We start from the raw sequence: 26,320 nt of genomic DNA on the forward strand, positions 1-26,320 counted from the left end.
TCTGGGAGGGGGAGGGCAGGGAGAGGAGAGGCTGAAGGGGCAGCTCCTATTCCGGGAAGTGGGCTGGTGGCAATGCTCGGAGGGCCGTGGCCACGGCGGGTTGCGCTGTCGAGGCTTGCAGGATTTTGGGGGCAGTCGCTGCCCAAGTGGATTGCAGGGGAAGGGCCCTTGGCAGCCTGCAGAGCAGCAGGGGCTGCCGTCCTCTCGGCACTGGGTTTTCTTGTGGTGGTTGGGGTTTGGGGAGGTATGGGGCGGTTAGGAGGGGAGAAGCCCTTTCTCCTGCATGCGGTGATTTAGGCACCCAAGCCGGTCGGGCGCTTTTGTAAAGCCTGCCAGGCTTCTATTTATATCTTCGGATAGAGATCTATTGGTAAAGCCAGCCTTTCGTGCCTCTTTCTTCCCGGTGCTGGTACAGCAGCCTGCCCTCCCGGCCAGGGAGGGGGTAGGTGGCTTGAGGCCTTGGATCCTAATGGGCACGGGGCAGGCTGTTGGGCCTCATCTGCTCCGTTCTTGTTACCTCATCCCAGGCCGTTCCCCTGGCTGATGGGTTTTTAGGCAGGGATTGGCATTTTATTGTGTCCCACGGGGTAAGTGCAGGTTCAGAGCAGGAGATGCAGAACGCAGCCCTCCTTTTACAGGCTTGAGTGCTGACAGCTTTACCTCCTGGTTCGTCTTTTATCCCGTAGGAGCAACTTCCCGTTTAGAAACCGAATTCTTTGAAAAGCTTTTGGGACTTCCAGGAGCTGCCCATGGGGAAAAAAAAAAAGTGTTTGCTGACTAGAACCTAAGGTGACCCTAAAATAGTGAGGTCCTGGGACTAGAGGTGAGCTGTGTGTTGGATTTTTGTGCGCTGAGTCTCTCGTGGTCGTGTCAGTGACCCGGTGTCCGTGCTGCAGGAGGGGAGGAGGATGCAGAGAGTGCAGATCAGGGCTGTTCTGTGGGCAGGAGGGCAGTGTTTTCGGAAGGGCTTCATTAATGAGGAAGAGATTGCATCTGGGAGAAGCTGCTTGACTTCAGGCAGAGTGCTTGCCTTGGCGAGGAGGAAGCCCTGGACCCTTCCAAGCACCCCTGATGCGCGAAGTCAGCCTCCTGTTCAGCTCTGCCCCCTCAGCTCAGCAGGGCTCAGTGCTGAGATCTCCCCTCCTCTTGTAGGAAAAGGCAGGGAAATTCCCTTCCCAGGCAGCTCTTGCTTCCCACTCAGGGCTACTTCCAGCCCTGCTGATGGCTCCTCACATCCCCACACCGGGTAGCCCTGCTGCCTCACTCTGTGGCTTTTTAGGGTGTCTCAAAGCCTCCTGGAGTGTTCAAAAAGGCCCCAAAAAAGACTTTGAGGCCGAAACTGTCATCGGGGTCCTGGCAGCGGCAGGGCTGGCGTGCGTGGGGAGCGTGGCGGGTGTCAGCCGGGCGGGTGTGTGGGCTTGCTGCTTGTTTTCCTCCCCTGCCCGGTGAGGAATGCGATGTGTTTGCCTTCCTTGGCCTGTGGTTGCAGCCACATTCCTGCGCTGGGAGTCAGCGCGGCGCGGCGTGCTGTTCGTGCCCCCCGGCTACGTGCTTTCAGCTCCACATCAAAGGTGTGTTTGGTGTGTAGCTTGTGCCATTCCTGGCCACACCTGGTGGCCTGCAGGCACGCAGGAGGTGGAGTCTGGCTGCGTTTGCAGATGGCATTCAGGGTTCAGGCTCCTTGCTGCTGGAGAGGCTGGAGCTGAGGCCATGCTAAACAACCCCAGGAATGCAGCGGGAGAGCCGAGCGGCACAGTCACTCCAGGGGCATGTCCTAGCAGCGATGTTTCCTTTATAGCTGCAGCAAAATAAGTCATGCCTGCTCCTCCGAAGGAGCTGCCTGTTTGCTCGGGTGTGTTGTAGGGTTTAATTCATGCCGATAAGGCCAATCAAGGTTGGCCTGTCCCCCTGCAGCCTGTATGCTCTTGGTAATCAGCAACGATTGAGTGACTCGTGCCATCGTACAAACTGCATGAAATGCCTGCCCAGGGGTGCAATGGGCCCAGGATTTAAGCTGGGCAGGAGTGCTTCCCCCCAGCCAGTGGGATAAATGTTCTTACACATGTTTGCTGCAGCCTGACTGCCCCAGCTTCTTCTGGAGAAGCCTTCCTCTTCTGGCTAGTACCTCAAGAGCTGGAAGCTTGGTGCAGGATGGCAGGTCAGGATGCAGACGCATTAATTTGGGATCCTTGCGGGGATGCCTGAGAGGAACAGGCAGTAAGTTTTGTATGTCGCTGTCACGGGAGCCCTCCCAGTCCTATTTACATAAGTCTTTTGTTTGTCTGGCATGGGGGAAAAATGCCCTCTATTGTCAGCATCAATCCGAGTATGGGCGCAAGGTTTGTGGGAAGAACAGCGGAACGTCTTCTGTGTCCTGCTGCAAACTCTGAGCTTTCCAGCTCATTAGCCAGTTGGCTTTGATCTTCCAGTCTTGCAGTTCCCCTTCTGGCAATTTCTAGCAGCCTTCAGTTCTCTGACCAGCCAGACATCTCCATATTCGGGTCCATCCTCTGCAGAAAACCTCCCTACTGCCATCCTTAGCCAGCAACAGGCACGAAAGAACTGACTTTTGGTAGCTCTCTGCCTTCATAGCATCGCTTTTACTTCTTGGCCAGGGCCACAATCTCTGGATCTGCTGCTGCAGAGCTCCTGCCACCAGACTGCTCCATGCCACGGGCTCTTAGGAAAGATGCACGGCTTTGAAAAGCAGGATCTCAGTGGTGGGTGATCAGGGGCACGTTACTTGTTGCAAAAGACAATTGTGATTGCAGATAATTTCCAGTCCTTTCACATGGGGCTCTCTTCTCCCCTGATTTTACACAAACTATGCATTTTATTTCAAACGAGTGGCCGCTGGCTCTCTACCTTCCTTTTAAGACCTGGGCGTTCAGGAGAAAGCGTGTTGCTTGAGTATTTGCTTTCCTTCCTCTGTTCTGCGATGCCAAATTCAACAACATCTCCTGTGGCAACACGAAGTGGAACAAAATATAAATAGGTATGAAACAGGATTAGGTGGAAAGTTATTGATTGAACGTTTAGGTGTATGTAATTGTTGCGTCTTTCGGCTTTGTCATGCAACATGGGCAACTGCTGCAGAAATGGCGAACTTGGAACAATATTTAATCCAACTTTCCGCTTGCCAGGAAAGGAATGAGACTGATTCGTGGTCTTTTGCTTCCCCGTCAGTGAGTTTTAATATGTTGAGGAAAGAAAGTTGGTTCAGCTTCCCCGCAGGCCTTCAGGAGCGTGTAGGAATCCAGGTCCTCGTGCTGCAGTGTCCAGTCCCGAGCACCTCTGCCAGGGAGATGTGCTCCTGCGGCTGGAGCAGGATCCTTCACCAAGCAGCTACATCTCCCCCTGCTGGGACAGGGCCCAGAAAACAGCGCTGCGGCCCGAGAGGGAAGTACCAGGAATCCTTCTGACCCCGGAGTACCTTGAGCCGGCAGCAGGTGTGGTGTGCCTCCAGCCGAGACATTCCTGAGGCCGGAGTCACGGACTCTAGAGCCCAGCTCTTGTAGCTGCACGAAGCAGAGGGATGAGGCAGCGGCGCTGGACAAACACCTCCACACATCTGCCTGGCAGTGCGCTGGCATTCCTCCGCTCGCTTTGCCCTCGGATGAGTGGCGACCTGCTAGCCCTCCGGGTGCTTTCCTGTGATAGCTCCCCACAAAAATGTACGCAGGACCTGGCAGCCTGCTTTCTGTAGGGCAGCCGGTACCAACCATCTTCGCAGAGCCCCTTGGAGGAGAGGTGAGCGGCGGTGCCGTAGTTTGCAGAATGGTGAAGTGCTCACCTCTGCTGCTGAGAAGATGTTTTCCCGTAACCTCAGAATAATTAACAGGCTTGTACTATCCCAGGGGATAACAGCGGCGAAGACCAGGCGCTTCGGTTTTACAAGAGCAGTGCCAGGCAGGGGATGGAGTGCTAGTCTGGACACGCTGACCTTGTGGTACAGCAGAAGTGCCTGGCCTTGCTGCGGTTGCCCTTTGGGACAATTTGTGCTCGTTATTACCTCCCACAGAACAGTGTTGGTGTCAGCAACGATGACAAACGTGGAAAGAGATGGTTGAGGAGAGTGCTAACGCTGTGTCAGAGGGAAGATCCTGCAGAGGGGGAAGGTGAAGCTTTGGGGTATGGGACGAGGGAGCGAGACAGCCACAAAAAAGAGAGGAGATGCTTCAGGAGCCACGCCGCGCTGCTGTTGACAGAGCTGAGACAGCTTTTGTGCCCGATCCTGCCCTTGGCTCAGGCCCTAAATCTGCTGGGCCCAGCAGCGCTCTCAGCTTCTGCAGAGAAAGCAGCAGGGGGGGAGAGGGCAGTGAACGCCCTCCTCGTTTCTGACTGCGGCTGGATGGGGTTTGTTGCCCTAACGCCCCTTCTGTTCCTCTCAGTGCCACCTTGCTCTTCCCTGCCAGCTCCTGAGGAGCTGTAGGTGAGGCGAGGATCAGAGTGCTTGAAGGAGGAATGACCTCCCGCTATCCTTACCCAGCACTGGAGCCTGTAATTTTACTTTGTTCTGCTGTCTGCGTTCGGCGCAGTAGAGATCATAAAATATTTCTCTGCTGGAAGATTTTCGCTGATAAATAGCGCAGGGGATGGCCCGGGTTTCCATGGCAATGCTTCTGAATGTGCTTCTGTGTCACCAAAGACAGAGGGACTTGGAGTTGAGGAAGGGTTGAAGGTTTTCCCTGAGAAAAGGGGATGGTGGCGAGGCGGTGTGTTAGTTGTTTGCCTGCTGTTGGGTAGTGCCCCTGATATCTAATCTGGAAAAAGAGGAAGCTGCCATTTGGCTAATGGCAGGGATGGACGGTGTCGTGCAGGCTACAGCTGGACTCCTGGCCACGCTTAGCTCTTCAGCTACAGCTGCAGCTGCACAATCACACAACAGCTAAGCCCGTACCATTCTCTGCCTCTCACATCTGACCATCTGCTAGGGAAAAGCTAATTAAACCAAAGCGATTCTTGCCGGGATTAAACCCTAGCAGCGGAGAAAATTGAGAATAGTACCACTATTGTTCTCCCGCTGCTGGACCAGGATAGCTGCTTTATTTGTGGCTGTAAAGAATTGCAGCCCATTCAGCTCATTGCTGTCAGGTAGGTGTTCAGCTCGTGCACTTTCCTTCTTTCTACCCCGGATCACTCCTGGGTTAGGTGCAAGAAATGAGGCTGCCTCGCTGAATTTTCTCGCACTTCAATTTTTTATGGCAGCTGAGGCTGTTTCTCTTTACGTGGGATTTCAGCAAACGCAGCCCATGAAGCTGTTTTCTCTCCTGGTGCCTCAATTTCTTGATTAGGGGAAATTGCTCCTGTCTCACACAGTGCTGAGCATGAATCCTGGCTCTGGTACTGGGGACCTGAAACCTCGTAATTGCTAGAAGCAACTGGTATCCATCTGAGATTTGAGACCAAGCAGCTTAATGGGAAAATGTACCTGCGGCCCTCGGAGAGTTTACATTTCAGTCTCGTAAAATAGAAAAACGTGGAAGCGCAGTTCCCTTAGCAACTGATCTCTTGCATGTACCTACAGCCCTACAGTGTTACCGTGGGATGAGAGCTTCAAAATAGCTCTTCGCAAAAAAATAATAAGTTAAACGGACTTGAAACTCGGGTTGATTTCAGTGCTGCTCCTGGAACTTGAAGTGACGGCTCACCCTATTGTCCAGGGCTGTGGCACAGTTACTTCGATGGCTGAGGAGGGATTTAGTTCTCTGCAAGGGGCTCAGAGTATTTTCCATTTATCTTTCTGTTCTGAACAGGGAAGAGTGGTTGCACCAGGAGGTAGCGGTCCCAGGAGAAGGCAAGCGGTGAAGGCTGTGTGGCTGGAGGGGGTGTGAGGAAGGTTGGAGGGAGCTCAGAGACCACGCTGGAGAAGCCCGTAGAGATGGAAGTGAGGGCACCAAAAGGCTGAAGATAAATTAAGTCTTGATACTCAGGGAGAAATGGTTCAGATAGCTGAAACTTGAGGAGTGAGGGGAGAAAAATGGTAATTTTGGAGTTGCTAGAATTTAATGTTGACAAATTTGTTTCGGGGGGAAATGCTGTGGGAGCCGGAGGGGTGAGAGGTGACTTCAGGGTGTGGGTTTGCAGCCCTGTGCTTTCAGCCTTGTTTTGTGCATGTGCTTCCTGCAGGAGAACCTCAGACTTTCGTGGAAGCAGCGCAGTAGTAAGACCGTGCCTGGGGGCAACTAGCAAACATGCTCCAAAGAGTTTACTCAGATAAGCTGCTGGTGAGCCATACCTTTAGGAATGAGAGAGCGGGGAACATTCCCTTCCCGGTGTCTGAGCTGTTGGACATCAGCAAGCAGAAGCTGCGTGGGTGTCTGGAAAGCAGGGTGCAGCACACGGCCTTGCTAGCACCCTGTGCCCCTTGCCTGTGGAGAAAGGAGAAAGCTCCGTGCCGTGCAGGGCTTGGCATCGTGATGGTTAGTTGGCATGGGAGTAGTAAAGCCTCCAAGTCCTATAAATGTCATAACTTTAATTCCTTAATGTACCTCGAGCGGTGTGGGTGGCTTATGTTGATTCTGAGAGAGATGCCATTCTCTGTTTTATCTCGTTTCTTAAAAATCAAGCAACAAAACCTTAGGAAGCAGAAAAGGGCAAAAAGGGTTAACTGCAGTATTGTTAAGGATTATGCCTTTGCAGGGAAGTTGTACTGACTTAGCTTAATCAGATTAGAAACAGTTGTGATTATATTAGGGCGGCGTTCTTGTATAGGCATCCTTAATTTCGTTTGTCTTGTATCTATCTATTTAACTTAAGTTGATTCAACACAAAGTGCTCTTAAACTGAATTAAAAACATTTCCCCAGGAGGGTTATACCACTTTACATTATTTCCTAACTCAATTGACTTTACTGCAGTGTATATGGAGACGAGACCTTGGGGAGAGAGCTGCTCCTTTTTATTACGTGCTGAGCGGTTTGTCGTGTCGGGCTGCGGCCGGGTGAGCGGGGAATCAAAGAGCCCCTTGTGGCTGTGTCGCTGGAGGATGGGCACTCTGAGCCCTGCAGACCTTCCTGCAGCTTGGGCATTCTCAGTCCTATCGGGTGATTAAAGTCATTGTTCCCCCTCACCAAATGGGGCTGTCTTTCCTAGCGCAGGTGTGAAGCCCCTGGAATATTGTCTTGGGGTTGCTCCTCAGCCTGCCAGTAAAAGTGCCCGCAGACCCGGTCAGCCAAAAGCAGAATCTCAAAGCTTTTTCAAATCTTTTGTGTTTTAAAGGATGGCTGAGAAGGTTTGTGCAGGGCTTTTCTGCAGCCACGCAGAGCTGGAGAGAAATTTCCCGTAATTTAATGGTGCTTCCCAGGCACCACCTCACCCCAGCGTGCTCCATATTTTACGTGACTCGGCATGCAGGGTGACTTCTGCAAGACTCATGGCTAAAGAAGAAGTTACAACAGGAGCCCTACAGGTGCCAGTTCCCTTTCCCATCGGAAAGGATGAATCCAGTTGCTCCATGTGAGCGAGGGCTGGACGGGAACAAAACTGGCACGTGGACTACTCCGCAAGGCTGGCTGTGGTGGCAGCATTTCTGAAGAAAGCCGACTGCTATAAACATGCCTTTCGTGTCTTGAAATGTGCTTTTGCCACCACCTGCACGCATCGGGGCTGTGCCGAAAGCCTCTGCAACCTTGCGAGTCCTCTGTAGGTTGGGTCGCTGCGACGAGCTTGTCCATCTGTCCTCTGTAAGTTATGCAAATGGGGCGCTGTGCTCCATTGTCAGTCTGTGTGGGTACTGCCTGGCGTGTGGGCCATCTGTGCACCGCCACAGCTCCTAGATGGAGGCTGTGTTTCGGTTGCAGTAATGGAGCATTTCCTCGCATTGCTGTTCGGCTGTGGCTCGGTGACTTTCGGTCTCTGCAATTAAAGAATCGGAGGCCACAGCTTTCTCGTAATGTAGGAACCCGTGGGCTGAAACAAGAGGATTGCTGGGGGCTTCATGAGGCTTGGGGGAATACTTAGAGGTGCTGAGAAGGCCACTTGTAGGTTGTTGAAAAATTTAAGTTGTTCCCAGTTTGTCCTAACCGATGCCTTTTCATTTTATGCTCTAGGAAGGTAACGTAAAATTATTTTTTTTCCTTCCTCTCCTACACAGTGGAGGAATTGGCACGGGAAGGGGATTCCTACGTGTTGATTTTCTACAGAAATGCTCACCCACTCCCTCTTTCGCTTCTCTTCAGTTGCTTGCTTAATGTAGCCATTCTCCTGTTAGTGACTGAGAGAAAAGGTGAGGCCGTGGCTCCCTGATTTCCCTCATGTCATCTCCCAGCTTCTGCCAGATAAATATCGTTAGGACATTGAGGTTTGCTTTTACTAGCAGGACCCATGTAGTTATCTTCAGGGACTTCTGAGGTTACTCGTAACCTCCACGAGCAGTTTTCTCATGGCTGGGCATACATCTCTTGAAATACTTAAGAAACGTGCTCCTGAAGCCTTCCTGTGGAAGATCTGAAAAGAACCCAGGTAAGGAGACAGAGCGGGGAAGGAAGTGAAACCTAAGGTGCAAAGATAACAGTGCTCGGGAGGCTTGCAGCCTAAATCACCTTGTGAGAGTTGAAAGGATCACTCAACAACCTAAAGAGCTCAACCCAAAGGGATGGCTGAACAAAATGAGCTGAATTCTGGTGCATCAGCGTTTTTGGGTGAGGGGCTCTCGTCAGCCCCTTGTGTAGGTGACCTTTTGCTGAGCTGGTTCTTGTGCGGTTTCAGAGGTAGCCATTCAAGGTGGTTATGCTCGTCTATGCATTGGAAAGCTCGCGTTCATTTCCTGGTCAGAATCTCCCCTGGGTATTTTTATTCTCCATTAACATTCCTTCTGGGGATTGTATTCGGGTCCTTCGCTTCCTGTCCTGTTCCTGTTCAGATGTTAATCAGCTGTTGTGTTCTATTCCAGTTACGGGTGAGCCATGGCAGTGTTTCTTGGGCAGTGCTGATCTGCTCTGGCTTTTATGAAGGGGTTAGGGAAGCTAAGCTGCTCTTACCAGCTACTCTAGGCGCTGTGTTAATGCATATTTAGGGTAGGGAGTCCAGCTGAATTGGCAGCACTGGGGTCTTTGTATTGTAGAAAGAGGGATGGGACTAAGAGAAGTCTGATTCTGAGATGGAAGAGACTTCCGCAGGGTGCATGGATGTGACAGACACACGATATGTGCTGCCCAGTGGTATTTATATTCAGCCAGAACTACATAAGACTGGATTTCATTTACTTTGGAAACATGTTAGGTGCTAAGCAGGGTTTGTTCCGTGGCCTGTTGTTCAACAGCTAGCCCGATCCCTTTCTGTTGGTATCTTCTGGAGTTTTTTCCTATGCAGGGAGCAGAGATTTCTGCTTAACAGTCAAGGTTAATTGGTCTGAAAAGGCAGGAATGAGCAATAATCCTCCTGAAACTCAATTTTAATCCAGGAGTCACTATAATGCTATTACTCAGCCCTGAATCGTGCGCATTAACATGCAGGCAGAACCGAGAAGCAAGTTTCTGCACTGGGAGCTGTCATCCTTTTATTTTAAAGCCAGCCTCAAAGTAACTAGCAGCAGGATGGATCTGAACATATTTTTAATTGGAATTCCTTCCCTGAATGAAAAGCTCTCATTAAATGTTAAAGCGTCCTGTAATAACCTTGCCATCCTTCTCCATTGTGCTTGGCACGAGCAGGCTGCAGGGGCTGCTTTTAACTTCAGGCAGCTTGTTCTCCTGTCCCAGGCAAGACCTCTTGGTGCAGTTTTTACATCTCCTCTCTCTCTGATTAGCTGTCTCCATCAGGCTTGCTGCAGCAGCTTCTCACTTCATCTGGCTTGAGACACGCGGAGGCGAAGGTTGGCTCTGTCCATACGCAGGGGAAGGCAAGTGACAAGCCCCTCTTCTTGCTTCTCGGGAGGCAAGCGAGGAGAAATTGTTGAAATTAAAATGGGCTGTGCCCATCTTTGGTGCTGGATCTGTGTTTGCACTAGAGGTTGGCTGAAACAGTGTGAAGTTTCTGGGTTAGCTGCGATGATCAGCTCTGTGGCACAGGACCGTAGCAGCGATTATTTTTACACATGAGTACGTGATTGGAGTGTTTTTTTGGAGTACTCTGACTTGGTGGTAGCCAATGAGTGTTCCCGTAGTGTTGCTTTAGAAACAAATGGGGCTGTGATGGTGCTATGGAGTGTGTTTTCCCTGTCATACAAGTTTATCTTTCTGAATATAGGGCAAGATCAAAGAAACGTTGCTTTAAAAAGGAAAACACTGGAAAGATGACAACGCCTGAAATAAGGGACACTTTCTGCAGTGTAGTCACCCTATTTCTGTTAAGGAAGGGAAATGCTGATCCTGAACTGGTGAGCGGCCTGTTCTATGGGATCAGAAAAGGCAAGACATGAGAAGGTAATGATGAGGAACACCCTGCAAGTCCTTCTCTGCCCTTCTGTAGGGAACGTGCAGCTGCTCCAACAGCAAACAAGAGCTAACCGTGCGCCTCCTGGTCTGAAAACCAAAGCTGATTATTAGTTACCTCGGGGCTGGAGGGACTTTGCAAGTACCAGGAAGGCAATAAGTGTCTGCAAATATTATTTATTTTTTTCCTTTGATGCTTTTTCCCTGTTGTCCAGAGGGTTTGTATGTGTTACTGGAGAAAACGTGATGTGAGTGAGGTGGTGTTTTGGGCTCTGCGGGCCCTGGACGGAATAGCCCAAGCCATTCTGTGCTGCACCATGTCTGCTCCTGGTGTCTGGTGAAAGTCTTGGCCTTTCCCAAGCCTCACAGAGGACACAGCCACTTGCAGACGGAGAGGGTGGGTTTTACACAGAGGGCTGCTGCCTGAGAGCAGCAACTAGTCAAGCGTGCACACACAGCTGCGCTCAGTCACTGTCACCGTGAAAAGAGGGGCTGTGTGGTTCCTCTTTGTGAGGGGGTGGAGGAATCAGCAGCTTTTTGCATTAACAGAGCAAATTGTTAGGTTTCTACTGCAGTCTTCAGAGCCTCGATGTGCTCGTGGCTTTGCCTGGAAGACAAGGCTATTGCTGAGGCTGGTCGGGGTGCAGACCCAAGCCTGGTGGCTTTCAGGGAGCTCTTCCAGTGAAGCTGTCTCTGTCAATGAGCTTAGAAATGACTCTGGGCTGTGGGTAGTAGCTAGAAGATGGAAGAATTGGAGCTAGTGCAGATGATAGCATTTACAGCTCTCCTCCTAGCAGCCCTAAGGGACATTGCCGATGAGAGATGGACAGGGCAGATAAAAAAGGATCAGGAGGTTAAGTTTCCTCTTGTGTTACAATGCTAATTAGGATGGCAAAGACCGGGCTGAAGAGCTGCCTGCTGCTGTAGCTCCAGGACAAAGCCAAGCTTCTCCTGGTTAGTCAAAATGTGGACCTGACAGCAAGCTTCCACATAGAGAGAAGCCTGTGAATAGTGTGGTGAGTGCAGGGCAGAAATAGCGCTGTCTTAAACCTCTAGGTAGTGCCTGTGTCCTTTTCTGCTTTGAAGCACAAGGTCTGTTTATTCTGCAGAGAGTGTCTGCTCTCTGAACAGAGGCACGGGGAGTTGAGCCACCTTGGGTTTGTCTCTGGTTGCAAATGATGCCCACTCACTGCCGGCAGAGAGCTTAACTGTGCTGTTTGGCACAAGGAAGTCTGCAAAACAAACTCGGTTGGGGTGGCAGGCTGGTTGGGGCACGCATGGAGGAACGACAGAGGCTGATCCCTGGTGCTGATCAGGAGCACAGGCTGGGAAGCAGTGACCCCTGGAGCCACCTAGGAGAACCATCCGCCTTGCAGAGCCCAGTTACCATCCTGCAGAGGAATCCAGCTCACTGAAGGGCTGCTTAAAAAAAATACACACCACTTTTTCTTTGGGACGCAGTGAAGACAAGGAGCTTGCTTCACTCGATGGTCCCGTCATCAGACAGTGGCCGGATGGTGCAGCAGTTTGCTGCTGGCTCCCATCCCGGCACCTGGCCGTGGGTTGGCCTGCGCGTGCCTGGCTGTTTCCATGCGTTGTGTTGATGGGTGACTGACACCGAGTTTCCTTTCTCATGTTTCAGGGGCTGTTGGCCAGATGCTGCTGGATGCTGACAGGAGAAAGCTGATTCGGAGACGGGCAGCCAGAGATGTTTGGACACGTCGTCATTTTGGATCTGTAAGTCCTTGTTTGAGGGGAAGTTGCCTGGAGGCACCGCGAGTATTTGAGTGTCTCTGGAAATGCTCAGATCGTGGGGGCAGGTTCCCAGTCCCGGTAGCTTTTTGAGGTAGGTGGGGAGGAGATGGAAGGTGTTGGGTAGGAAGCAGGACAGAAGCGTGTCACTACGCCTCTCCTCACTACAATGCTGCAAAGCATCGGGAGGGGGAGAGAGAAGGTGTAAATCCAGGAAGGACCAGGTCAGTGAAGCCTGAATCTGCTTCTCTCTCTCCCTCCCTGTGCTTCGCAGCTTTGCCCTGCAGAGCAGTTAGACTGTTGTGAAGCTGTTTTTCCCTTTGCTAGTCAAGACCCGACCGCAGCCTTGCAGTGAGGAAGGGGGCCAGACAGCTCGTTGGGCCTGGGCCAGCGCTAGGGCACCTTTCAGTTTGTTTTGGCAGCGCCTGAGTTTGCGTGGTCCTGGTTGCCTGCCTGTGCCATTCACCTTCCATCTGGCTTTCCCTGTGTGCATACAACTGCTCCACACCCTGCGCTCCCGTCCCGCCTCCCAGGGCTCGGTGCCACGGGCAGGGGAAGAAGCAGCGTAGCAGCAGAAGTGCATCAGGAAAGGGAAGACTCTGCTGCCATGTCTTAAATTAGGGGTAGAGTGATAGCCACAGAGCTCAGCTCTTCCAGGCAGCTCGCAGGTGAACCCATTTCTCGTCCTGTGGCGATACGTACCCTGGGCTGTGAGCACAGAAGATCCTTTCTGATCTTGTGTTATGGCCTGGGTTGGACGGAGAGTATTTTACAACAGCCTGTTAGCAGCAAAGTAGAGCGTGGCACGCTGTTTGCTGGCAGCCAGAGAGTAGCTTATCTTCCTCTGCCTCGTAGAGGTGTGGGCCGTCACAGCGGTAGGCACAAGGACGTCATGTTTTGGCTCTGAGGAGAGCCTGCTAATTGCCAGCTCATTTGTAGGTGCACAGACTTAACAATTACCTCACTCAGCCTTGTAGCATTACCAAGCTCCTGTCCCTAAGGCTTTGCGCAGAGGAAATGAGCAGGAAAGGTCCAGTTTCACAGGAGGTGCCTGTAGTCCTTCCTGGAACCAAGCTTCTCTGTGAACTTCACAAATTTTGAGTTTTTATGGTCCTGATTGCCTCGGATGTGTCCTTGCCAAGCGGCTTTTCAGCTCTTGCAGGGCTGTGTGGCTCGACTGTCCTAAGCTAATTTCCTTTCCTTTCAGAAGATCTGTTGTGGGTTGGGGCAGGCACTTAGAGTGAGATGAACATCCTGTTGTCCTTGGTTATAAACATGCCCCACTCCTTAAATATTCATGGGGTGAGATTTCAGACTGCTTCTTTTATGGATTCTGAGCTATTTGTTTCCCTTCTTCAGGGCATCTGAGTGAGGGTCCGTGCTTCATGAAGCTTTGAATTTGAGCCGAGGCTGGTAAGTGCTCAGGTCTTAGGGGCTAGAGAAATGATAGTGTGGTTTCTGCTTGGGATATCTGCATGAGTATCTCCTGCCCTTAGCCTGGCAGGAGTTGACAGAAGAGATCACCTGGTTGGTGGTGGGGTGTTGACAAACCTGCTGCTGGTCAGGATTTCAGCATTTCTTTTTGAAGAGGAGAAATGTCTTCACAGCAAGACAGAGCCAGCTGTGTCATTTGGAGATGCAGTGCAATGTGTATTATTTTACTGGACGTGTTTTTTTCTAAAGCATTAGAAATCGCCTCACCTCACTGGTTCCTTTTAAGAGAAAGGATCTTGAGGGAACGACTGCAGCAGAGTTGAATTTTCAAGATTTCGACAGTGGATTTGACAGGCTAGTTTTAAGAAGTTGCTCATGTATGTGGAAAACACATGAGAGACTTCAGCGAGCCTGTGTTGTTGTTCTTTTTTTAGTGGAGAACAGCTCACGAATTGCCCTGTGAAGTGTAAAGCCTGCTGTGGCTTGGAGCCACTCTGTGCCTGGTGCAGGCATTTCAGTCCTCGCAGGGGGCTCAGTCTAAGTGCTGAGAGGGTGCAGCTAGGCAAGAGTGGATGAGAACTGCAGAGAACTCTTCAGGGGCTCCATTTAGATACCGAACAACGTGTAAAACAAGTGGCAAGGCTGCTGGGTGAAAAGTCTTCCTGCCCTCCACTCAAAGTGGTGGAAAGGAAGGTTATTCCATGCATACAGGATAGCTGCTTTCCTTCTGCCCCATATTTTGCTCTTGTGCTGCTCCTGCTCCTGCAGCAGATGGATTCTTCCTGCCCAGCACAGTTTGGGTAAAGGCACAGAAGCTAATCTGGGCTTTCTTGCAGTGGTACTGCTGCATGTTGCAACATCTGACCTTAGGTACCAACATCCGTGGCATTGCTCCCTAATTTGATGCCACTTGTGACTTGGGGGTGCTCTTTTCACTTCTCTGACGGAGTGAGCAGTTGGAAAGGTGTGGCACCTCCTCCTGACAAGCCTCCCATGGTTTGCCCCACTTGTGGCCCAGTGTTAGCAAAAACTCTTCTCAGTTTGGGCTCTTTAATGACCAGAGTCTCCTCCCACAAAGTCCCTGCCGGCAGCGGCAGCACATAATCGATAACCCCTGCTGTCACTGCTGCCTGGCAGGCTCGCTGTGTCCATATTGGAAGAGGCCTTTCCTAAAGAGCCTGATCGATAGGCTGCTGTGAGGCCTCTTCTGGTTTGCTATATATAATCCAGCTCCACACGAGCTACGTGAGTGAGCGTGTGGAGAAGGGGGGAGAGGATGTGCCAGCCCTCCGCTCCCCCTGGCTGGGAGGACGCGGCTACCTCTGACTTTGCTCCCTCTCCTGCGGCCGCCGCTCGAGCCGTGCGCTCACATCCCTTCCTTGCTCTATCCACGCTCTGCATGGGGAGCCAACATCCTGCTGGGTTGCTTCTAGGGTTGCCTGCAGCGCGTGTGACTTCCCTCTCCCGTGCGCTTTCTGCTCTCGGCAGGTAGCCCGCCGGCGGAGCCCCGCAGCCGGGAGGATGTCGAGCACGGCTCCCTCCAAGAAGCCCTACCGCAAGGCGCCCCCGCAGCATCGCGAGGTGCGCCACGAGGTCCCCATCATTCGGGACGAGCAGGATGGAGTGATTTTGGCCGAGCAGAGTCAGGTAACAACTTGCCGGGTGGCGAAGGGATTAGCAGCGGCGCGCCAGCACGCAGGGTTTAGTCGCGCCGAGGCGGGCCAACTCGAGCAGGCGGAGGGGTTTGAGGTTTGCAGCCCCAACTTCTCCTCGTCATGGTCTCTGGAGTCCAGCAGTGAGAAGGAAGCGGCAGGGTGCCGAGCAGAGCTGAACCTCAAGAGCCAGCCAGCACTGCCACGTGGTAGGAGGATGGCACAGCGGGGCGGGAAGCGGTGCCCGAACCGCGCTCGTGGGCACCTCGGCAAATTTGTGAGCCGCAGCATGGAGACGGTCGTGGTGCCTGGAGATGAAAAACCCCACCCTCCTTGCTCATTCAAGAGCAGAAGCCTGGAACGCTCGCTTATGTTTAAAGAGCCTCCTGAAGTCTTGGCACCAAGGAAGTTTCGGGTCTCCCCTACGCACCTGCCTCTGAAAGGGATCTTAAAGCAGACTGGCCTGCGGGTGGGTGCATGCCCGGAGACCCTCCGCAAGTCCCGCTCTGTCGAGGCACTTCCCCGTGGCCGCGGCTCCCGCAAGTACAGCGACCCTCAGCTGGGCCTTGGCTGCAGGGAGAAACGCTCGCTGGAGCGCAGTGGTGGCAATGCTGCCGACTCTGCCAAGCGCAAGGAGAAGCTCAGAGAAGAAAAAATGCTCTTCTCCAAGTTCCTGGATGAGATTACCCAGAGGGTGCTGAGTCCCATCCGCGTGCGCTCGCTGGGAGAAAGCAGGGGAGCAGAGCAAAGCCAGAACTCTGCTCGTTTTGCCAAGGGGTTTGCCCCAGAAAGTCGAGGGGAAGGTCATCTGGAAGAGGTCAAAACCAAGCGGGCGAAAGAAAGATCCTCGTGCCCAAGCAGAAGAAAAACAGCAAAGAAATGTGAGGGGCCGGGAACGGCTTCGTGTCAGAGAAATCGTGCGGAGGAGGCTGAGAGAGTTTCCAGATTGAGCAAGAAGCCCGTTCTTGGGAAAAAGAACAGTAAGGAGAAAGTTCTTTCCTTGGAGAGAAGGGTGGTAGATCTGTGTCAGTATGAGCTGCAGAAGCTGGCAGCCCTGGGGCTGGCAGGGACATCCTCTGGGCAGCAGCACTCACTGTCTTCATGGAAAAGCAGTGCAGAGGGCAGAAGGGATGAAAGCAGTCCCTGTTCCCGGCTGTTACAGCCACACCATCTGTCTGCTAAAATCGGGCAGAAGCAGAAAGTGGAGCCGAACCACCCAGAGAAAGAATCCTTTTCCCCTCCAACACCCTGGAGCCGGGAGGAAGGGCCAGCTCCACCTAGATCCTCCCCTTCCTGCAGCCTGGCACTAAACAAGGTAGGTGCCAGGTCTGCTGGCTCTCGCAAACGGGGGTCTCACCAAGGCCGAAGCCCCCTCCTGGATCTCACCTCACCCCTAATGCCAGTGTGGGGGGAGAGAGCGGGCCCCCAACCCTGAAGCTGTGGGCGTCTCGTCACCAGAAGCTGCTGTCCTGTGGTGCTGCTCGTGTCGCTGCTGCAGGCTGGGTTTATCTTTAGTTTATCTGGGGTGCTGGATCTCTCCTTGATGGCTGGTTCGGGTCTTTGTAAGCCATCCCCTCTTTTCTCCAGCCTGCTTTGGGGCCACTGCCTCATTTTACTGGAAATCGCCGTATCCCCTTTGCCTGCTCGCTACCCTGTGCTGGGTGTGGATTTGGAGGGGTTGGGAAGGGAGTTGCTGGGTAATTCTGCAGGAATTACTGATTGCCTTGTGGGGTAGGGATGTGAGGAAAGGGTGGATTGATGCTTTGCCTTTAAGGACAGGAAGGTAGGTGCAGGCGCTGAGGAGCATCCTTTTAAAATGAGCAGTGATGAAGGAAGCAGCCCCGTGGTGTCTGAGGGCCAGGGCTGGGATGAGTTTGCCCTCTGTAATGCTGCTGGAAGCTCGGCAACCTCAGCCACAGCTGCCTGTCTCACGCTTCATGGGCAAGGTGAAGTGTGGCAGCTCAGTGCTGCAGGTACACCACACACCAAAACTGCTCCGTGGGCAGCTTGGGCCTCGAGAATGGTCACGGCCTCGAGCTTTCACAAAAAATGTGGTTGTTGCTGGTGCTGATTGAATTTCGCCCAGCTGTGCTGGCAAGCAGCAGCCACCTTTTGGGTTAGCACAGAGAGCGTGAAGGGAGCGAGAGCAGCGCAGCCACGTGCTCCTGGTGCAGCACTGTCTCGCCTTGTTCTGCAGGTCCCTGCTCCCACCAGCTCCGGGGACCTTGCCCAGAGCGTTTCTTTCACAGGCTGTTCTGCCCTTTAGTGTTTCTTGTGCTGTCCCAGAATAATGACAGTGGCTCTCTTCAGGTCTGCAGAAAGAAACCCTTTTCACAGCATCGTCTAGCTGGCATGACTGCTGGACAGACAGCTCTTTTCATCTCCCAAAAGACACACTCTGATTCTTCTGGGAGGCCTCGAGGGTGTTGTGGTGGCACGTTAATTGCTGATTCCTGCTCCCTGTTAATCGGGGACGGGCAGGAAGGTGAAACACCAGCAGAGGTGGCCGTGTGGTGGGAGAGGCTGGTGCTCACCGTGGGAGAGTGAAGTTACCCAGCTTGTGTGATGGTTTCTGGTTCAGCTGCTCTACCCCCAGCCAGAGCACGCAGTCTGTCTTAGCATCACACATGGGGGTGGTGTGTACAGATCCCAGGTTCTAATCTACCTACCCTGACCCCTCAGAGGAAGAGGAAGAGTCCCTGCTAGGGTCTAGCAACAAGACGTTGCCCTTTAGGGGACGGTGTGAGACCAACTCCTCCCCTGAAAGAATCTCACATCTGTTTTCTTCCCTGTGCAGGAGCCCTTGACGGATGCAGAAAGGATGAAGTAAGTGTCCTGCTCCCCCCCGCCCGCTTGTTGTGCCGCTCCTGCGTGGGTGCTGCTCCCTCACCTCGTGGTCGTGCCACCTGCACGGCGAAGCTGGCTGCCCCTGTGGGCTCCTCTCACATCTCCAGCCCTCCTGGGGCCGTGTGGGCAGAGCTTTGGTCTGTGCCTTGCCCACCTCAGGAGGCGTGGGGCCGCAGATCTGCAGTGCAGGTGCAGGCAGAGGAGTCGGTGGGTGTGGTGGAAAGCAGGAGATAAAGCCTTTAACACGGGTGGAGGGAAGAATGCCTCTTCTAAGCCTTCATCTCGTTGCCACCGTCGTAGTGTGAGCCACCAAAACCAGCACGCAAGGGCCTGCTGCTGGGTGAGGGTGAGGTGTGGGGCCCAGACAGCTGCTAGCACTGCGCTTCGTCCTCTTCTAACCTGCTCGGGGATAAATTATTGAGTGGCTCTCATTCAGCAGTGAGCTGAGCAGCCCATCTGGTGAGCGGACTTCACCCGAGCTCTGTAACCCGAGAGGGAGCTAGGAGCTGATCCCACAGCTCGTGTGGGCTTGGGTCTGAGCCTCCCTCTCCTAACCGTGGTGCATCGTTCACTGCTGGGGTCCCCTAATGGTTCAGTTCCTGGCTTCTGGGGCCTCTGTGTGGGATGTTGAGCCCCAAAGCAGTGGGGCCTTGTCGCTGTGTGCCCAGGTTGCTGCAGCACGAGAACGAAGAGCTGCGCCGGCGGCTGACCTACGTGACGAACAAAATGGAGGCGATGGAGAGGGAGCTGGAGTCGGGGCAGGACTACCTGGAGATGGAGCTGGGCCAGAACCGGGAGGAGCTGGAGAAATTCAAAGACAAATTCCGTAGGTATGGAAAAGAAAAACAAACAAAAAAAAGGACAGAGTTGGAGCAATCACTCCCACCAAGAGCTCCCTCGTTTGCTTCGAGCAGGCTGTGCCCTGCTGTGTCGATCAAAGGCATGCTACATCCTCAGAAAGGTGCTCCCCCAGACTGAGGGGAGGGTGAAAGCCTCGCAAGTATTGCTTCCTCCAGGGTGCAGCAAGCACGCTGCTAGCTTGAGGGGTTGTCACAGCTCATGGAGTCATCCAACGTCCTCACACCCTCCCCAGCAAAAGCATGAAGGGTCACCCAGCCAACCTCAGCTCGCCTCTAGTAATTTGGGGTCTGGAGGCCATTATGAGGCAGAGGTGAGGCACAGCTGACATACCTTGGTGTCTTAGTGCTGGGAGTATCAGTCTGCCTGGAGGTGTGGATTAATTGGTTTGCTGGGCAGTGATGAAGAAGACTTGTGTGAATGCCTGAGATCCATTCCCACGTGTACCACCTTGGTCCTGTAGGTTGCAGAACAGCTACACCGCTTCCCAGAGAACCAACCAGGACCTGGAGGAGAAGCTGCACGCCCTAGTAAGTGCCTTACTCAGCCCCTACAGAGAGGAGGTGGAGGTAGAGCTGTATGCTAGGAGCAGAAGGGGGAAGGGGCCCTGGCTTTAGCCAGCAGGCGTGGAGGTGGGCGAGGGTTGGGATTCTGGCCACGACCACCTAGTCCCCCTTCTGGCTGGTGTCGTGAGCTGGTTCCTTGGTTTACGGAGCCCCTACCTGGTCATGCACGTGAGCTTGGTTGCCCACAACATAACCGCATGGTGTCCGTCCGTCGTGTTGCTTCAGTCCCTCTGGAAATGCCAGGGATGTGCCAGCCGCTCCTGGGGGGCTCGTCCTGGGGGGACGGGGACAGTCAGAGCAGAGCCAGCGTGCGTGTGTGTGTCTGTTGTGTGCATTCATAACACTCATGGCTGTTTCTTTTCTCTCCCTCCCCCCCTCTCTCTCTCTCTCTCTCTCTTTCTCCTCCCCACGCTGCTGCTGGCACACGCTGGGCGCGCTCACCTCTCAGGCCTCTCTCAGCCAAAGCTGGATTTTTGCAGTTGCGTCTTTTCGTTTGTGTGTTTTTTCTTTTTTTCCCCCTTTTACGTGTCCCGGCCTGTCGGTTTCATTGGCAGTCCCACATGCTCCAGCCCAGCTGGAGGGGGGCCCCCAGCCCTCGTCCAGCCAAGGGCTCACCTGGTATCCAGCAGCTGCCCGCAGCTGCAGCAGGCCCTGGCTTGCAGCGCTCCATCCGAAGAGCGTTTGACACCGAGCCAGTTTTCTCTTCTTAATCTGTCGCTTGAATTTCTTGGGTCAGTATTCATTGTGCCCCTCTTACATCTGGGTCTCTGCCTGCCCTGCTCCTAAACTGTTAGGGAGTCTGAAGAGACAGTACCACGTGCATTAGGGTGGGTGTTGAGTTAGCTCCAGGTCCTTTTTCTTACCAGAGCAAGGCTTGAGCTCTTTCAAGGTGGTGTCCTTTCCCTGCCAAACAAATCTGTCTGTTCAGCACAGCCCGCTGACCTGTATGGGCTGTTGCTCTGTTCCCCCAGAGCAGAGGGCTGGGTATCACAAATTTATAGTTCCTTGCTGCTGTGGCAGGATGGGATGAACTATTCAAAGCCACCAGCTTTCCATCAGGCACCCCATCAGCCAGGGCAGAGAGGAAACGTGGTTGTGCTGCGTTAAGGAGCTTTCAACTCAGCCGTTGCCTCTGCAACCAGCAGAGCGGCCGGCTCCACTTGCCTTCGGAGGCCCTCCCTGGGTGAAGAGCCAGCCTGTCCCCCTTGTCTGTCTGTCTGGAAGTCTTTGTATCCCAGCTGAAGGTGGCGTTGTGCTATGCTGGGGGTGAGGTGGGTGGTGGAGCCGGTTTCTTCTGTGCTGGGGGGATTTACACCCTTCTGTTTTTGCATCCCAGATCAAAAAGGCAGAGATGGACCGCAAGACGCTGGACTGGGAGATTGTGGAGCTCACTAATAAACTGCTCGATGCCAAAACTACCATCAACAAGCTGGAAGAACTCAACGTAAGTGAGTCTGCAAAGGGTTGTGCAAGCGTGGTGAGGTGTGGGCTCATCCTCTGGTTCAAAGTCATGGGCGTAGAGGAGCACGGGGATGACTTTAGTGTTTATGAAGGCGGGGGAGCTGCACGCAGTGGTAGGGACAGGCAAACAGAAAAAAGGCCTGAGGGACTGGGCAAGGAAGGGCTGATCTGCACGGCTGATGATCAGACTCCTTTGGTGTCTGAGCTTAAGGTTTGACCTGAGCCCAGGCTGTACCAACTGAGGGGACTTGTGGAGATGAATTCCACGGGGAGGGAGGAGTTGAAAGGGACATGCTGGCTGAGCCTTGAGAAATACACGGCCCTTCTGTTTGAGCAGCACCTGGCCAGGCGGTGCCTTTTCGGGGAGCAGCTACGAGCCTGGCGTGGCTGCACACTGTGCCCTTTCTTGCAGGAACGCTACCGGCAGGACTGCAACCTCGCGGTACAGCTGCTCAAGTGCAACAAGTCCCACTTCAGGAACCACAAGTTTGCCGATGTGAGTAGCAGCCCCGCGGAGGCGGGGAAGGAGGGCTCGTGGTTTCCACCTGCGCCTTGCCTTTTTCCAGCTTTCTCTGCGGGGCTGTTGGCCTCTCACCCTTCAGCCCCGGGCAGAGGTGTGGGGGGCTCCTGCTCCCGCTCCCACTGGGAGGGCAGCGCAGAGCCTCTGCCAGCTCCTCTTTCACCCCGGCTCCATTTCACAGGAGCTGTTATAAAAAGCACAATAACCTTGAATTCGATAGCCTGCTGGGTGCCTGCTGGAAGCTGGCGGGAGGACAGACCTCTCTCTTACCCTGCTCCGTCCTCTTGCCTTTCTCACCTGTCCACGTGCAAGGGCCACGCTGGCAGATCAGTGGTTTGCTGAGGAGCAGTTCGGGGGGCAGCGTTCAGGGTGTCTTTTCGGCCTCCTGAACGGGAGAAGTCGGTACCAGGACGTGCTCCCCCTTGTGGGGTCTGCTCAGCTCGTCCTGCCTTCAGGGTAAGCAAAGGGAGAGCATCACTTCTCCAGTTGGGAACATGAAATCTGCTTTGGGCCCTCGCCCCAGCTCTCTCTTTGCCTGTGCCCTTAGTCCCCAGCCCTTGGTAAGCTCCTCTCAGCAACGCCGTGTGCTCATCTTTAGTAACTCAGCAGGTGACCGATGTGTCCCCCTCCCCCTTTGTGTCTCAAATTAGCGCTCCTGAGGTCCGTGTGTATCAGTTACTGCTGGGGTAACCTTGACCCCTCTCCCAGCTGTCTCCCCTCCCCAGGGCTTTGCATTCTGCCCCCCCAGAGGGCCGTGTCCCACGCTGGAGGGGGGGTCTGCCCCTCCGCCAGCTGTTCTCACGCACCCTGCCCTGTGCCTCCAGCCTGGGACAGGGTTTCCTTCTGGCTGTGACACGGGACAGACCCCGTTGTGCCACGGAGCGGCTCGTGGAGCTCTGCTGTCCGCCCTCTGCATCTCCGAAACGGAGAGAGGGAGGAAGTGGGATCAGCAGGGACGAGGGAAGGCATCGATCCCGATCACGGGCGGGCTGCCAGGGTGGCCAAGCTGTAATTACCGCGTGTGGGGAGCGCTGCGGGTCCTGCACTGGGGGCTGTTCAGTCACTGGTGCAACCACCAGCGGATTTTCCACCGATCAATAGGCCTCCCCCTAGCATGGGCTGGCAGGGCCCTGCCTCTGCGCTCACAGGCATGGGGGACGGAGTCCCGCCTGCCACCTTTTCCTGGCCTTTTTCTGAGCTGGGTCTGAGAGCCATGGCCTGGAAACGTGGTTGGTGTGACAGCCAGAGAGCCTTGTTAGTCCCTCGTATGGGGCAGGTTCTCAGTGGAAAGAGATTTCTTCCTCAGGGCAAGTTGGGTGAACGTTAGGGTTGAGATAAGGAGTAAAAGTACCCGTGAAGATGGGTTGGGAAAGGCAGGTTAACTGGGGCGTCATGGTTTCTGTGGCAGCACCCTTCTGACGTCCTTTTCCTTCTCCCCAGCTTCCCTACGAGCTGCAGGACATGGTCAACAAGCATTTGCACAGCACTCAGGAGTCTTCAGGCCCTGGGCAAGAGGCAACCCATACCTTGGCCCCGTCTGACGTTGTGCCCACCTCGGTCATCGCCAGAGTCCTGGAGAAGCCGGAATCCCTGGTGCTGAATTCGGCCAAGTCCAGCAGCGGCAGCTGCCCCATGGCTGAGGATGTGTTTGTGCACGTGGACATGAGCGGAGCCCCTCCTGAGGCCTGCCAGAGCGCGGGCCAGCCGGGGAAGGAGGGAGGGGACGCGGGCAAGCAGCAGAACGGCGGCTGCAAGCCGCAAGGCAGCGTGGAGAGCGTCCCCGAGGACGCGCCGGCCTTTGAGAAGCTCAGCCCGTACCCTACCCCGTCTCCCCCCAACCCCATCTACCCCGGGCGCAAGGTGATCGAGTTCTCCGAGGACAAGGTAAGGATCCCGAAGAACAGCCCCCTGCCCAACTGCACGTACGCCACGCGCCAGGCCATCTCGCTCAGCCTGGTGCAGAGCGAGGACGAGAGCTGCGACCGGCACCGGACGCTGCCCGGCAGCCCCGCATCCGAAGGGCGCCGCTCGGCCTCCAGCTGCTCCTGCCAGCAGTCCCCCAAAACAGCCGGGGCTCCCGGCTCGTCCCACAGCAGCCCCTTCAGCAGCCCGCCCCAAATCCCCAGCGCCTTCGCCAGCTCGGCCAGCTCGGAGGAGGATCTGCTGGCCAACTGGCAGCGCGTGTTCGTGGACAAGGCGCCCCCCAGCTCGGAGCGGGCGCTGCTGAACCGCACGGCTTTCGGCCGCGACACCGCCCCGGAGCTGCAGAAGAGGTTCAGCCGCTCCATGCAGGAGCTGGGCAGGGCGGCCTCAGCCTACTCGGACGGCGAGGAGTCGGCGCAGAGCTGCAGCTGGACCGTCAGCCGGGACTCGAGCGTGGACACGGACAGCACCGAGTCCAGAGCCCGCCGGAGCCACTTCTCCTCGGACTACGGCACGGATTTCTCCCAGGACGAAGCCCAGAAGCTGCTGCAGGGAGGCGGTGGAGGCCCCGCGGAGCCTGGAAGCCCCCAGCCGGAGAAGCACAAGGACTACGTGGACCTCGGCTTGCCCGAGAGCCCGGCTGACGAGAGAGAAATGTTGCTGCCGGGATGCAAGGAGAGCAGCCAAGGAGGAGCTCAGGAGGAGAGCGGCGAGGGCAGCAGGGCCAGGCCTCCCTTCGGCCGGCCGCACCGCAGCCCCAAGAGGATGGGGGTCCACCACTTGCACCGCAAGGACAGCCTGACACAAGCCCAGGAGCAGGGCAACCTGCTCAGCTGAGGCAGGAGCAGCAGCAGCCGCGTGCCGCGGGACGCCTCCACCTCCCCACTTTCTTCCCAGGGAGAAAAACCTCTCGCTACCCTCTCACGCTCTGAAGTTTTATATTTATTCTCCTCTTTGGCTACCCTCGGGCCCGCAGCACACCCGCTGCCCCGGCGCGCTCGCGGCTGTCCCCGCAGCCTCACACTGGTGCCTGTACCGGACTCAGTTCTGGGTACCCCTTGTCCCGGCGTGCCTCTGCCTCTCCGCGCTCTCACCCTCCCTTTTTCCCTTCCCACTCAGGTACCTGAGGCCCCGGCTGCTCTCTTTCAACTCGTGCCAACGGGGCAGAGCGCCTGGCGGTGGCGTCTGAGCCCCTGGGAGCCCCCGGGGGCCCCGGCTGCCTCCATGCGTCCCCTCCCCGGGCAGAGGAGGTTTGGTTTTGGGGCTTTGTTTGTGCGTCTCCTCCCTCACACCTCTTCTTGTTGTTTTGTTGGAAGGCTGCTGCCTCTTCTCCTCTTGGGTGGGCTGCTTTCTTCTCGCCCGCCCTCGGGTTTTTGGGGTGGGTTGTTTTTTTCCCTTCCCCACCCTGCAGAAACAGCCGCAGCGCTTGGCAGCCAGGCTGCTCCCTGCGCCGAGGGCGGCCCCGAGCCCCGATTCCCTTCTCACCAGCCCGCAGAAAGCCCTCCAGCCTCAGCAACGAGATGGTGAAGGATGCTGCTGGGATTTTGGGGGCAGGAGGGCTCGTGGGGATGCGAGGGCAGTGCTCTGGGAAGCTACTCCCTGCCTCCCGGCTCAGCAGCAGCCCTTTGCCAGGGGCTTTGTGCCCCCTTCTTTTGGGGGGGCCCCAGGCTGGCTCTGGTGCCTCTCTGGGGCTTCCCCTTCTGGGTAGGGCCTCCAGGCGTGTTTTTTTTCCTAGCCTAGCGTGATCTCGTGACTTTTCTTCGCTGTCTCGTGTGCTCAGTGTCTTATCGGGGAGGGGGGAGGGAAGGGGAGAGGTCTGTAGGTGTAGGTTTGTTTTTTTGTTTTTTGTTTTTTTTGAGGGCTCTTGTGGCCTGCTGTCCCATTTTAATTTCGTCCCGTGCCCTTGTCTTGTCTCGTGTCTCTCACCTTGCCCAGGGGGGCGAGGCAGAGGGCCAGCCTGGCTCCTGGGCCGTGCTCCCCTTGCACCTGCTGGCTGATCCTTGGCCTGCTGGCTGTTGTTTTTTTCTTTTTTTTAGTTGGATTTGCATTGTCTTCCTGCCCTGCTCCCTCAGTGCTCCTTGCTGGGCTAGGGGAGAGCATCCCTCTGCCAGGGAGGGATCCAACAGCCAGAGATACAGCCCAAAGCTGCCCGGGGGCCCTGCTCCCCTCCCCAAATCCCTGTTTTTTCAGAGGGCTGCTTGCAGCTGGGGCCTCAACCCCAGCCCAGAGGCTCCAGGGCCTGTGAAAAGGAGCTGCAGGCCCCTGCGCCGTCACCCTGCGGCCCACCTCAGGCAGCTGCGGAGCCGGGGCTCGGCCTTTCACTGCAGTATTTCACTCGATTCCTGTGCAAACAGGCTGGTGCTGAGAGCAGGAGCCTCCCTTCAGCTCGCAGGGCGTTATCTCCTGCCCTGAAGCCGGGAGGAGCGGAGCCCTCCCAGGCTGGCGCGGTGCCTGCCCCCTGCGCCCTCCTTGGCTCTGGGGCCTCGAGCTGACCCCGCTCCCGGCATCCCACCTCCAGACTGTTAATCTGTAACTAACTTGGTTTGTTTTTGTTTTCTGAAATTTTCAAACTGATGTATATTTTAAGAGCAGAAATAAACTATTTTAAAAGTAAGGGGGGGATGGCTGCAGTGTTTTCTCACCTGAGACCGCTCTTGAGCATGTTGGTGGAGGAGCAGAGCCTCTGGTGGAGTGTGTGTGCCACCTGCAAGCGTGCCAGGCACTGAATTGGCTGATCGCCCACTCCGTGCCTGCTTTGTGATGCCCTAAGCAGGCTCAGAGGCACCCAGAAAACAGCTGAGCCAAGTTAGTGCTGCCCTCCAGCCCCTTATTTCTGGAGCTGCAGCTCAGCTGGGCCATGAGCAGCCCCCTGGGACTGTGGGCACGCAGACAGCCCAGAGGGGAGCCAGGGGATGCCAGGGCTGTGCTGCCCCCT

General features: G+C 55.1%; 1 protein-coding gene across 9 annotated transcripts in view; it reads left to right on the forward strand.

Annotated features, from left to right (window-relative positions):
* TJAP1 (tight junction associated protein 1) overlaps positions 1–25,999 on the forward strand; it is a 34,582-nt gene extending 8,583 nt beyond the window's left edge. For 7 of the 9 annotated variants that reach the window (XM_038176906.2, XM_038176908.2, XM_038176910.2 and 4 more), the window contains 10 exons: positions 12,015–12,109; positions 13,484–13,537; positions 15,047–15,205; positions 18,008–18,036; positions 18,726–18,887; positions 19,379–19,445; positions 19,930–19,959; positions 20,818–20,925; positions 21,355–21,438; positions 22,903–25,999. In XM_038176906.2, coding sequence (XP_038032834.2) covers positions 15,080–15,205; positions 18,008–18,036; positions 18,726–18,887; positions 19,379–19,445; positions 19,930–19,959; positions 20,818–20,925; positions 21,355–21,438; positions 22,903–24,222 — 1,926 coding nt within the window. In that variant the 5' untranslated portion in view covers positions 12,015–12,109; positions 13,484–13,537; positions 15,047–15,079 and the 3' untranslated portion in view covers positions 24,223–25,999. The remainder of the gene's footprint in view (positions 1–12,014; positions 12,110–13,483; positions 13,538–15,046; positions 15,206–18,007; positions 18,037–18,725; positions 18,888–19,378; positions 19,446–19,929; positions 19,960–20,817; positions 20,926–21,354; positions 21,439–22,902) is intronic. The other 2 variants (XM_038176914.2, XM_038176913.2) reach the window with 2 other exon arrangements.
* Positions 26,000–26,320: the final 321 nt, after the last annotated feature.

The sequence above is a fragment of the Anas platyrhynchos genome, chromosome 3 (genome assembly GCF_047663525.1).
Source record: "Anas platyrhynchos isolate ZD024472 breed Pekin duck chromosome 3, IASCAAS_PekinDuck_T2T, whole genome shotgun sequence".
Classification (NCBI taxonomy): Eukaryota; Metazoa; Chordata; class Aves; order Anseriformes; family Anatidae; genus Anas; species Anas platyrhynchos.